At 32.1% G+C, this 13695-nt stretch overlaps 1 protein-coding gene across 1 annotated transcript; it reads right to left on the bottom strand.

Moving 5' to 3' along the window:
• Positions 1 to 6528: 6528 nt before the first annotated feature.
• On the bottom strand, positions 6529 to 10190 carry LOC141682519 (uncharacterized). The gene is made up of 4 exons (XM_074487209.1): positions 9842 to 10190; positions 8126 to 8236; positions 7126 to 8041; positions 6529 to 6971 (listed from the first exon to the last, which is right to left on the bottom strand). Exons 1-4 carry the CDS (start codon positions 10139 to 10141, stop codon positions 6715 to 6717), a joined length of 1584 nt encoding a protein of 527 aa, XP_074343310.1. The 5' UTR covers positions 10142 to 10190; the 3' UTR covers positions 6529 to 6714.
• Between the last annotated feature and the right edge of the window lie 3505 nt (positions 10191 to 13695).

The raw sequence follows: 13695 nt of genomic DNA, 5'->3' as shown, positions 1-13695 counted from the left end.
TAGGTATACCGATCCGAGATCCGAAACTCTATCAGAACCCGATCCGAACCAGAAATCCGAAAAAAACCCAATTTATTATATATATATTATTAGAATTATATATATAACATATTATAATATTATATATATATTATTTTATATAGTATACATTATACATTATTTTATATAATTTTTAGAATAAATGTTTTTATATTTATATTAAAAAATAATTAACTATAAAGTTTAATGAAATATAATTATTTAATCATTTAAATGGGTGATAAGGTTTATAAGGTTAACAAAACATCTTTTAGTGATAAATCTAAAAAATTGGGTATCAATTGAGTTGATTTTTTAAATAATAGCTATACATATAATAACACAATTAATAATTTATAGAGTGGTGGAAAATGGCACGTTAAAAACTCTTTCTCTGCAAGTTGTGTGTTCAATCCAAGCACTTGTAATATCAATAATTATACAAATTTTCAGATTTCGGGTTCGGGTTTCGGGTTCGGATATGTATATCCAATTTAAAAAAATTCGGGTTTCGGGTATACCCGAATCCGATCCGAAATCCGATGAATCGGGTTCGGGTATTCATTTTTGGGTATTTTTCGGGTTCGGATCGGATTCAGGTATGAATAATATTTTCGGATTTGGATATGGATTGCGCAAAACCCGACCCGATCCGACCTGATTTCCATCCCTAGTGGAGGCGCCCGCCTGGTGTGCCTCGCGGCCGCCCGCTGATGCGCGACTGACTTCGCTGATTTCGCGGAAAAAGCCGTTTTTGAGTGGAATTTGACGATTTTAAGGGTCCAGGTCCAATATGGGCTTATATATACTTAAAAAAAGGGTTTTCATCATCCGGGAAGATTGGGATACCAAGGAGAAGACTTAGAAGAACAGAACAACTTCGAAAAAGAAGATCTTATTTTCAACTTGTGATTCTTTGAATTACTTGTAACTTTGGATGCTCGTTTTCGTTCTTGTTGAACCTAGATCTCGTTTATTCATACTTTAATTATTATTCAGTTTATTAAGATCTTGTTTTATACCATGCTTTCATTGGAACCCATGGTGACGATGAGATCGATTATGAACTAATTGTTGTCATGGGGTTCTAGCGGATTTACTTATGGATTTTAATAGTTAATTGTTTTCATATATTGGTGTGTGGTGATTGATTGATATCTTAGTATTGGTTGTGCTTATTCGTCTTATGTGCGTAGCTAACATATAAGATAGCGTGTTAATCTCTATTGAAGCGACAACGAATATAGAGGTTTAGAACTTGTCATGCTAGCATAGGTTCATGTATTGTATGCATTATCAGTGGGTAACTCTAACCGTTTTACTTGCCCTATGTAATCATTATGGATAACTTGTGCTTAAACCGTTATGTTGTCAAATTCTATAGACATATAGGGTCTCAATATAATTGGTGCCTATTCAGCTTCTATCTCTTTTGTGGATGTCTGGTAGAATGGTACTCGTGCAACGAAAGTTGGCGTTTATCAGTTTCGTGTTAGCTGATTAGTGTCATCACCATCACATGCTAAGGTTAAGAACAATAAGGCTATTGAATGAAGTATTTAATGAAGTTAGAATCTCATGTTTGTCATATATAGAAATTCAATCTCAATTCTCTTAGTTAATGTTATTTAGCATAATCTCTTAGTTTAATAAAAACCCGATTTGTTATTTGTCTTAGCATTGAGCGATAACCATACATTGTTGCATAGGTGCATAAATTGAACTTAACCTAAACCAGTCTCTGTGGGAACGAATCTGATTTATATCTTATACTACTTGCGAACGCGTATACTTGCGTGAATATTGGCGCGTGTTTTCGCCCTAACATGCTGATTTAGCCTCGTTAAATCAGCATTTTGCTTCAGTAGAGTCCTTAGGATCCCTCATTTCTCAGGTTAGCATGATGCGAGCCTCTTATGAACTGTTTAACAAACAAGTTTGTCAGTCACTCGATGCTATCAACTCTAAGCTTGATGTTTTGTATGCTCACGATAAAAGATTGGCAAAGACGGTAAATTTTGAGTTTGGTTTTTTACAAGAGGGTATGTGCACCACTACCAAAGTATGGGAGAAGGAATTTGTCAAGTTGTTCTTCCAGCTAGGATCCGAGACTAAGTTCATGTCTCAGCAACTGTCTGCGATGCAGGACAAGGCTAAGATGTACTGGCACCGTAAGAAAGATTGGATAAGAGACTGTACGCTTGAAGAGATTACTGCTCATCTGCCTTTACCTGCCATTCCTCCTCCATCTGTTTTTGGGATGATCAGGGAAGAATACAAGACAAAGGTTTTTGATTGGCTTCGAGAGCGTGATGGTAAAGCTCCTGATCAAGATGCGTTTGACAAGTTATTTTGAGAGTTTGGTGCAGAACCTGTCTTCCCAACCAAGAAGGATGCCAAGAAGGATAAGAAAGGCAAGGCTCCTGTGACTGTCTCTGATTTAGACTGAGAGCCCTTTTACGATGATGAAGGGGGAGAAAAAAATTACAAAAGAAGTTTACATGACTTGTTTGATGTTACATGGCTTGTTTGTTGTTTGCTTGTTTTTGTTTAAGACTCTGTTTATGTTGGTTTGATGAATGATTTTGGATGTTTCTTTTTAAGACAACTGGACATCCTGGTTGAATGGGTGGGTTGTTCTTTAACTGGGTTTATTAAGTTTTTATGATTGGGTTTGTCTCATTATATTTTATGCTTACAGTCTTATTCATTCATATATTGTGTCTCATTTGGTTGTCTCATTCGCACTGTTGTATTCATATCATATCTGTTATATATTTTGTTGCTACTAATTCTTTCCTCTAGGGCTTGAAGTGTTTTTCATATGGAAAGCAATTTGCCATCATCATAAAAGGGGGAGAACGTTGGCTTACAAGGTTTCTAATGATGATTCAAATACAATAGAATGGGATTATTACAATAGAATGATTCAACGAGATTGCAACTGAATCAAATCCGAGATTAATGCATTGCAGTTTACAGAGACATTCTAGCAGATAAGGTTTGAGGTTTTAATGTACATCTTAGTTTGACTAGATATAAACTTCTTCTGAACAAACCCTATCTTAAACTTAGTTTGAATCTTTCAAATACTTATCTTTAACTAAGTTTATCTATTTCCAAACACTCTAACTGATAATTATCTTCAAGACTTTTTCAAATGTTTTCAAAACCGTTCTTGATAACGTTTATCTCATCACTTGTTTGAAAATAAAATATGTTAGACTTTGCATATAAATACAACTCAAGTATTTCATATTTGAACTAATGATTTCACGTCTATCTCCTATCATCTGATATATTTTCTTGTTCATTTTTCTCCAAATTCAAATCCAGACGAACAAGATATAGTGTGAGTTGTAATCAATTTGTTTATTCTTGTACTCGTGTATTCATATCAACTTTGTGTCGGGTTGTGGCAAAACTTGATTTTAAAGATAATAAGGTAGTTAGAAGGCTAAGGGATAGCAGTGGGTTAGGTAGTAAGGTTAGCTTGAGAAATGGTTTTTTCAAGTGTTATGTTTATAATCAAGGAAAAGACTGTAAATTCTTTTTTTAAAATTGATATAATACATAAGGACTTGGACGTAGGCCATAGACTAGGTATAAGGGCCGAACCAAGTGAAAACTTCTGGTGTTTTTACTTTATTCAGTTTACAGCATACTGCATTTATTTTACTGTTATTTTCTTTCTGTAGTTAAAAGACACTGTCACATAATTTGTCTCATTTGTAAAGGGACTGTCTCATTTACATAAAAGACTGTCTCATTTGTTTTGTCAGTTAGAATATAATACATATCTACCGAGTCTTTAAATTTCAATATGTACTTTAATTTCATTTTAGAATTTACATAAAAGAATTATTCAAACAAATAGTAATTAAAAATAATTCACTTTTCTCTTTCATTTAAATCATATAATCTTTTTATTTCGCACAATCACTGTATCTTTGCCCATAAACTTTAGTCCACAAAGCTTTAAATTGAACAGAGAATCATTTACATTATTTAAACATACCTGAAAGTTTAGTTCAGAAAAAATATCATATACTAACATGAACGAACTCATAATATATCTATATATTTTGTTACCGGTAAGTGTTGGAACGAATTCGATAATAAAATTATACTAACTTTCAGCCCGTGCGATGCATGGGTCTTAATTAATATTTATATATTTTTATTTATATTTTATGTAAATTTATTAAAATTTTATATAAATAATTAAATACGAAATAATGATTATATAATAATATTTTCACTGTGTATAATTTGAAGTTAAGTTCAAATAGTATAAATAGTATATGATTGATGAGATCTATGTTAATTTTTGTTGTTAGTGAGATTCGAATCTGAAAAGCTATATGTATCTTTATAAATAATAATATAAATATTTGTTGTTAATGGGATTCGAACTTGAGAATTTATATGTATCTTTATAAATAATAATATAAATATTGTTGTTGACGGGATTCGAACCTGAGAACTTGTGTAGTGTATTTTTTTAATATTTAGATTTAACGACTTTAATTATTTGATGAAGAAGATCCGACGGTTAAGATGGAAAAGAATAACTAAAATGACGAGATAACCAAACTACAAATTATATCACATTCCGGTTTTTATAATATAGTATAGATTTATCATACATGAGTTGTTCCAAATATTTAAGCTAAATTCATGAATAATCTATTAGCTAGTTTCAAACAATAGATAAAATAAATTACTGTGAAACGCCTGAACAAACACTCATTTTTCATAGTTTTATTTTATACATTGGGGCAATATACATACGATACGAAGTTATAAATTGTAGTACTTCCTCCATCTCATAGATGTGTCATTTTTGACTAGTCAATAATTAATTTATTCAAATTTTGACTGTAAATTATACTTAATATATAATTAAATAAATGTCAAAATTTATATCATTAGAAAATATATTTTATTCTATTTAAAATATATTTTATTCTATTTAAAATATATTTTTCAATTTATAAAAATAATAGATAAATTTATCTTAATTATCGGTCAAAATATGGTCAACTTGACTATATAATACTTAAAAGAAGGCATATAATATAATATTAGACTATAACACGTGCAACGCACGGACTGATTATAATTTTTATTATTTAATTATTTTTTATTATATAAAATTAAATTATAGCAGATAATAAATATGTTTTATTGAAATTCATGACAAAGTTAATAATTTATATATCGTGTTATTGACAGATTCAAATTCTAAATAGTTAAAGTAATAAAAAATCCTCCGACCGTGGACGCTTATCGGAGCAGTGTATGCGGTTGATTTGGTGTATCTGATTGATGTGATAATTATTTTTTTTTAATTTGTTCTTGATTTGTTAATAAATTGTTATTTTTAAATTTGAATTATCAAAATTAATTTTGGAAGTGTTTGGTTTCCTACTAAAAAGGTAAAAAAGAAGTTGAGTGCGAATAGAAATCAAGTAAGATTATCATTCAAAGAGTTTGTAATTATATTAAATACATGATTTAATTTTTTTAAATAAAAATATATTTACTTTAACTTTGTTTTGGAAATTGTTAACAACCATTTTAGGATGGTGGTAACCAACCGACAAAAAAAAACCATGTTTGGTTTATAATAATATAGTATAGATGACAGTTGTACCAGTGTATTTTCTTCCTTCGGGCTTTAAATGCACTTACAAATTAGAACTTTTTTACAGTATTCTTAACAAATTCTTTAAACAAATTTTTAAGTGTAAAGATAAAGTATATTGTCAAAATTGGAGCTCTAAGAGACTCTTATGTTGTGCTCCAGAAAGTTTTTAGGATTGAAGAGAAAAGAATAGATGGGAGGAGAAGAGAAGAGAAATAGCAGAAGAAAATAAATCAGTCGTGTGCTCCCGAGTTTTTGTAAAAAGAAGAGAAAATGATCATGAAAAAGAAGATAATGTGACATGATCTTTCCAAATCTTCTCATTTTTTGGAAGAAAGTTTTGGGGAAAAATTTTAGAAAATTTTCTCTCCTGATCACTTCTCTTCTCTCGCCAAAAAATTCGGTAGCACGCCTAGAAAAAAAAATTTTAAAATTATGTTTTCTTTTCTCTTTTTTTCTCTCCATTTTTAAACTTTGGAGCACGGCGTTAGAGCCTCTATAAAACCTAAAAAGCCTCATCTCTCTCATCTCTTTTAAAAGCCAATCATTTGCTCTTAACTTATATTTTATTATAAAGTAATTTAACCATCAACATTTTCTCTTCACTTTATATTATATTCTTATTAAATAAAAATATTTTAATATTTAAATATTATTTAAAGAGTGAATATAAAGAATGTTGTTGGAGGTAAATACATAATAAATTGTTAAGAGTCAATATTTTATAATATATTTGAAGAATGGTTTAAGAGACCGTTGAAAATGCTTTTAGTTCATCAAAATTAATCTGGTATAGGCTTTGACGAATCGAGACTGCAAGCTCTAAGTTCTGTGAAAATTGAAGGCCTGAACCAGATATGTAACATTATAAGATATACATACTTCTCTACTAATCACAAAATACAGAATATGGGAAGGATCCATAACTAACAGTTTATGATTAAGTTCAGTTCTTTCTAAGATTTCAAAGTCCGCAAAGTTTATGTTTCAAAATGCCAATGTGAATATGTGATGATGGACTTTGGGGGATAGTAATATCACAATTCTCATCTAAAAAGTTGTGCTGCTGCATCTGTCTCTTCACCAGAAGACACCTCTTCTAATCGATCAAGAAATCTTTTGTTATCAACTTTTGGGCAAACAGGTTCATCGAAACAAAGCCCGCTTTTAGTCGCTGCTTCAAACTTTGTCCATAACTCCTTCTTTAGAGTGTTTTCACCAGGGCGCTTTCCAGTTCGAACTGTGCTACCAGGCTCCTTCCACAAGGGAGTAAACTCAGTCACTGCTAAACCGTCACGAAGACCTGCAAGGGAAAAAAGCACGCATCATCTACGTTTACTTTCCATGAAATTTTTGCATGTCAGCTGGTACAACCAGCGGATGATACAATTTGGTTAAATTTCAGGGTTACTTTTACAAAATAATATGGCTGAGTTTCATGGTTCCTTTCTGATTACCTTGATATTCAGATTCCTTTTTTATTTTCCCGCATGGGGAACAAGCAATTGGAGGAAACTGCAAACTGCTAGTAGTATTTAGCATCTTGTCCTCTGGTGGCTCCATCACAATGCATGTTTTGGGAGGTGACATGCACCATACTGGTGATGCTTCAACAATCTTCCTTCCATTTCCAAATTCATGACCTAGTTTAATACCAACAAGCTCTGGATATTTTGAAATCAGATGCTCAGATGCTTCACTACTCGGGGAATCAGTATCATCATCATCAGAATCAGAGAGCTTATGAAGTCCACTGGGAAATGGAGTCGATGCACGAACTCCACGAACCTTCTTCTGGGTGAACTCAGATATAGGTTCAAGCAATACACAGGACTTGGGAGGTGATATTTCCCGGCAGGGGGTCATTAAAGCCTTAGAGCAAACTAACCTTGAAACCTTTTCCGGAGACTTGAACTTACATTTCATTGTAGTTTCAAAACTGGTCACACTGCTATCAGGAACTTGATTTGGAGTTGGCTTTGCAGCTACACAATCTACTAAACCATTTTTCAAATTTTCAGAAAGAACACAGAGTGGTGTTGGTGCTCGTCCAACATTGGTTTTAGTATTAATACTCGAATTTCCATTTGCAGGTTTGGATGGTCCCCGGAGTTTGGAAATTGTACCCTCAGGAAGAGGTGTAAGCAAAAACAATTGTCTTCCCAGCTCATCAGTGCAACCAGCACGCCAGGACACAAGGGGAGAAGGAGACACTAGCAAATCCCAGTCACTTTGAGGGGGGCTCCCAACAACTTTACTCGTGTCATCATCCGCAGCAATATCATCTGTCTTGCTAGTGAGTGACTTTTCCAACTGACTATTAGACTCCAACGAAGAACTTGAAATAGATTTTTGGAATCTGGGAACCCATGGCTGCAGTTTCAGAACAGTGGAAAATGCACATGTCATGTTTAAAAAAAAAGATGCAACAAAATGAACACAATCAAGGGCATTTACCTTTAATGAGTTTTGCATCTCAGATAACATATTTGCAAACGATTCTATTTCCTTCGTGTCATTCTTACTTGTTGCTTTGTGTCTGATTGCTTTTCCAACAAGGTCATCAATCTGCAATTCAAAAATATCAATCATATGGGCATCTGTTACTGGATACATATTATAACTACCAACTTCTACATCCAGAAAGTACAATCTGTTGCTAATCTATTGTATAGCTAGGAAAATGGGCATTTCGATATGTACACCTCAAGCGAGTAAAGTTACAGAATTCATGTACTTAAACTTGTACTCTTATGTATTTAAATTTTCATGACTCCCAATCATTCATACAAATTTACAGTAAAACTCTGTAAGCCATTATCATGAAATAGGATAATAACTCTTTAGTAGATAATTTTTTTACAAACTTCATTATAATAAAATGCTCACTCCCATTTTATCCACTATTAATATTGTTCTCTCAAACAATAATCTTGTTCTCAATTTTCATTCCAACTGTATTACATACCTTCCAGAATTATAGCAAATTCATAACCAATTGACGGGGAAACATAAGATGTGTTTTGCAAGGCCCTCAAAAAAAGAGCAGGCATATTCTAAATTATAATTGCCGGTTACCAAACTCATCAAAAATACATAAAGAGAACACTAAAGACACTGTTTCATTAGTAGACATATTAACAAATCGACCCAACCAACCAATACCAACTCCAGATTTTACCTAGGCAGAAGTAAAACACTGTTTAATCAACAGACATCTCAACCAAATCAGCTCAACTGATCTAGGCAGAAGTTAACTGATCTGTATGCCAACTCCATATTTTATCTAGGCAGAAGTTAACTGATCTGTATGCCATTTTCTTGTAGTACATGAGCAGGACCACAACTAAACATAGATTATAAGTGATTACATAGAGTTACCAAGTTCCTCAAAATGACATTGCTATACATATGACATATCTCAGTTTTTTCAAAATATAAAAACCAAAAGTCTAGAACCGACCAACTGTTACAATTTTTCAAAAAATTGACAGATACTACATACAGTAAGAAGTTACATAATCCTTAACATAACGGTGTAAATAAGCTACCACAATTACAGAGTCCAGCAACTCTAGTCATCCAGAAACATCCCAATATTTTAAAATCCGGTAAGAACATAGTCAAAAGTAACAAAAAAAATAGATTTGAGACTTTTTAGATCAGAAATTCGATTTATCTCAGATAATCTCCACGTACGCTCAGCCCTAGTTGACTAGAATGGGAATGGTCACTAATGTAATGAAATTTGTACAAATTGTGTGGGTAAACATTCAGAATTATCATTCCACTGTCCAAATTCAATCACACAAATCTAAACTAAAGCTAAACACCCTCAATTTGGAGGTTCTCTATAAGTCCTACTTCCGTCATTTTCACAACATCAATCAGTCCTACTTCCGTAATTTTCACAAACTTTATGACAATTCATCAATTTTTTCATAATTTTCCGTTTCATTCCTACTTTATTCCATTCATTCCAATTACACAGAGCACATAAATCACTATATAAGCAACTCAATCAAATTCATAAGCGCGAAAATACAATATCAATTTAAAATTACTAAAATTTATCGAAACGCCTACAAGGTTACTGACAAAACGCCACAGAGAAAAAAAAAACTCATTTCACAAAAACAAAAATCTCACCAAAAAAAAAATCAACATAATTACCTGATGAAGAAGAGAAGATAGATCTGAATGAATCAGCAGAAGACGATCCATAGACTCATCGCCATCGCCTTTGATTTGATTTTTATCGTTTGTATTATTGTTTTGATTTAGTGTAGGCTGATTACGGGATGCAATTTTGACGCCGTTAACGACTTCTCGTAATGGCTTGCGAGTAGATTTCAACTTCAATTTGGACTTGGATTTGAAGACGCTCTGTGAATTCTTCGCCATTTTGGAGGCTTCTCTTCTCGCCGGAGGGTCTTGTTGATGACCTAATTTCAGTGTAGGCTGTTTCTGCATTTTTTTGAATTTTAGTTGGGGTTTGATTTTGGGCGGGCGGGTACGATAATATTAGGATAGCTAGTGAGCGTTATGGTTACTATCCGAGTATTTTTATAATATTATAAATCCGCTGATTTTTCAAAAATTACAAATAAATCGCTTAAAAATTAATTTAAAAAATTTATTCAATCTGATCAATTTTCGATAATTTTTTGATAAATTTTCAATAAATTATCTTATTTTTTTAAAAAAATCCTCAATAAATCACAAATCGGTATTTCATCCGAATAGTTCCGATTTCTGAAATTTTTAATCATGCTATGTAGCGACTGGGATTTTCGTAATGTATTTATATGAATAAAGTATAGTTCATGTATTGTTACGTGGATTTATGTGAACATAATAAAAGGATAAATGATTTTGTGGTTTATGTATAATTTCTGTGAAATAGTAATAAGAAACGAGTAAAGTCTCGTTACAGTTTGATGAGTCAGTTAAGGGTTTAAGCTGTGATTATCGGGCCGTCAAGTAGAACGGGACCCGTTATTCAAAGGATGAATTAAATGAGAAGGATTAAGAATAATAAAATTAAGGATCATAGTAAGTTGTTATAAATGTGAATACATTTGTGTATTTTGTGACTTGAGTTTATATTTGAAAAGTTATGTTGTTAATGGATCTATCGAGCAATTGTTAGTCGAGAAATCAGTAATTAAAAAGGGAACTATGTGCTAAGGTGTATAGATACAAATTGTGGTGGCTAATATTATGTGAATATATGTTATTTGATGGTTACGAGTATGAATCAGTGATTCTCGAGTTTTTAAATGATTTTAAAAAGGGTTTATTTGATTTAAATAAGGATTTAATGCTTCTTATATATTTTTATAAAATTATTAAAATATGTTAGAGGTGCGAAATTTGTTTCATTAGTTCTAGAATAATTCCATATACTTTTCAAAAATGATAGTTGGATTTATTTGGGTGTTCTGATATTATAAAATGATTTTATGAAGTTTATTTCTATTATTTGGGATTTATTTGTAAAATCCATAGAAATTAATCAGTTTTCTCAAAAATTATTCTGAAAATACAGGGAGAGGTCTAATTTTATATTCTAGTTATTAAAAAAAATCGTGGTATCTTCAGAAATTACAAAATAGTTTTATGTTATCAAATGATTTTAATTGTTCAAAAACATTAAAAATTTGAAAAAGGAAAACAAAATTCATAAAATTAGATGGCAATTTACTAAATTGCCCCTGCCATTTAATTATATATAACCCCTCTCCCTTTCTTTTTTTTTTCTCCCGGCCTTTCCAATCTCTCTCTCTCTCTCTTGTTGTTTCTTCCCAATCCTCCATTAAAACTCAATCTTTATTTAAGATTTGAGTTCCTCATGCTCTAAATATACACATACATGTTTGAATGCATGTATTTGTGTGTGTGATGTTCGGTTTTTATCAAGAACCATTCAGTTCTTGAGTTTAATTTAGTTTTTGAGTTTGATTCTTTGCAAGAAAGTGATGTGATAGTGCCTGCTAGTTATCTTGTGTGATTTTTTGATAATCAGTGGTTTTTGGTAGGATACCCACGATTGAGGGCACCACCGCCACCGACGATGAACTCCGGTGAGTCGGTGGTGAGCTATGATGTTTGGTTGAGCTCTAACAAATTGAAAACGCTTAGTTCGATAGTTGCATGTTGTGTTTTTGAAAGAAACCGAATGTTATTTTGGTTTAAAAAGAATTGGGTTGGGTTAAAATTATTTGTTAAATTAGATGATCATTCATAGTTAGATTCAAATTATGTGTTTGAGTTGATTATATAATTGATTTGGATGAGTTTTTGGTTAAAGGTCACTTGCATGTCAGGTTTGTGATTGCGTGTAACTAATTTAGGCTTAAAAGAGTTAAAAAGGTTAGTTGTAATCTAGAGAAATGGATTTAGTGTATTTAAGATGGAATTTGTTATTGATTTGAGTTTTACATAGAATTTTGGTTCGAAATTTTGATGGTGAGGTTCGGTTTTTAAAAATAATGGTTCGAATTGATAGTTTTTGGCTTGGATTAAAGTTGATGTATGATCCTTGAGCTTGCATGTTGATTTTGCTACTTGCATGCCATTATTTTGATTAAAAACTTGGATGAAACATAGTTTTAACAAGGTATTGGTTTGAATAACTTGATTGAGTCAATGTGATGTATGATATAGGTCGAGATAGATTGGTTTCTATCTAAAAAGCATGCATGTTTTGTATTAGTGAATTCATGTCGATTATCCAAAAGAATTTACTTGGTTATACTTCATTTTGGTTCGAATTTTTGATAAAAAGAAAAGGGGAAAAGTATTTTTCGTGTCATAATATTCGAATCGGTGATTATTTGCTAAATGATAAGTATAGTTACGATACTAAGAGTATAGGAGTATATCATATTATGTGATATGCGATCATACTCGTGTTTGTAAGTTAAAGATTAAAACGTTTGAGGTAGGAGTTGTACGTTCTGAGAAACGTCGGGAATCGATCAAGTTGCTAATTAGGGTTCTGTTTTGTATTGTAGATTTGGATAGCAGAGACATTCAGGCTAGTAAAGGGAAGAATATCTTAGGTGGCAGTAGCTCGGGTTCCATTAAGCAGGAAAGCTATTTGAGGCAAGTAACTATGTCTTCTATTATGAATTGATTACAGAAAGATTATTGTTGATGCCATGATAGAGTAAAGGATTCATGTGAAACTTGTTATTGATTCTTATGGAAACCCTGTTATTGTCCATTGCGATAAACCTGTTATCAATCCTTGTGATGAACCCTAATAGTAACCCCTTTTGTTTCAAGTGCGTATACCCTATCCTTACATTTTGTTAACTTATGATCCTTTGATCCTAAAGAGAGCCTTATGAACTTTTCACATGTTATATCTTGTTTACCGAGATCCCCTGATATCCTTTATGCCTTGTTACGTATCGTTCTTTGGAACTATCCTTATTCCGAACTTATACACTTGTTCAACGTTTGATCAATATCTTTAGCTTATGATCTGTAAAAACCCAAATCCGGGGTCAAGATTTGGTATCACGAAACAATCTTTACATTAAATAAAAGAATATTCAATTAACCCCTTAAATTCGGATCGTTTACAGGTTATGGCATGAAACAAGAATCTAACCTTCTACAACTCACAGTAACTAGAATACAAGTGTAAATACCTTTGTACTAATGTTCTTGTCATATTCTTCTAACATCTTCAACCTCTTACAACGGAGATTTCTCTAAATTCTGCTGTCTATCAAGGCTATTCACATATATCCTTATCTGTTTCTGAAAGAAATAAGAATTTACAAAGCAAGAGTGAGCAAAAATACCCAGCAAGTATATAATTTTGAGTTCCAAATATTAATAACAAAGGAAAATTCCCCGATAAAATCTCAGTTTTATTTATTCGAGGGAGTTGAGTGACTAAACCTTGGTTGTTACCAGTCCTTAGTTATAAATCCAAAAGTGACAAGCGATTCCCAGATTCATTTCCCGAATCAGGGTTTTGTCCGGTTTTTGGAATCATAAAACCTTTC

This window comes from Apium graveolens, chromosome 9 (assembly GCF_009905375.1).
Source record: "Apium graveolens cultivar Ventura chromosome 9, ASM990537v1, whole genome shotgun sequence".
NCBI classification, from domain to species: Eukaryota; Viridiplantae; Streptophyta; class Magnoliopsida; order Apiales; family Apiaceae; genus Apium; species Apium graveolens.
This window is presented reverse-complemented; position numbering and strand designations above follow the sequence as displayed.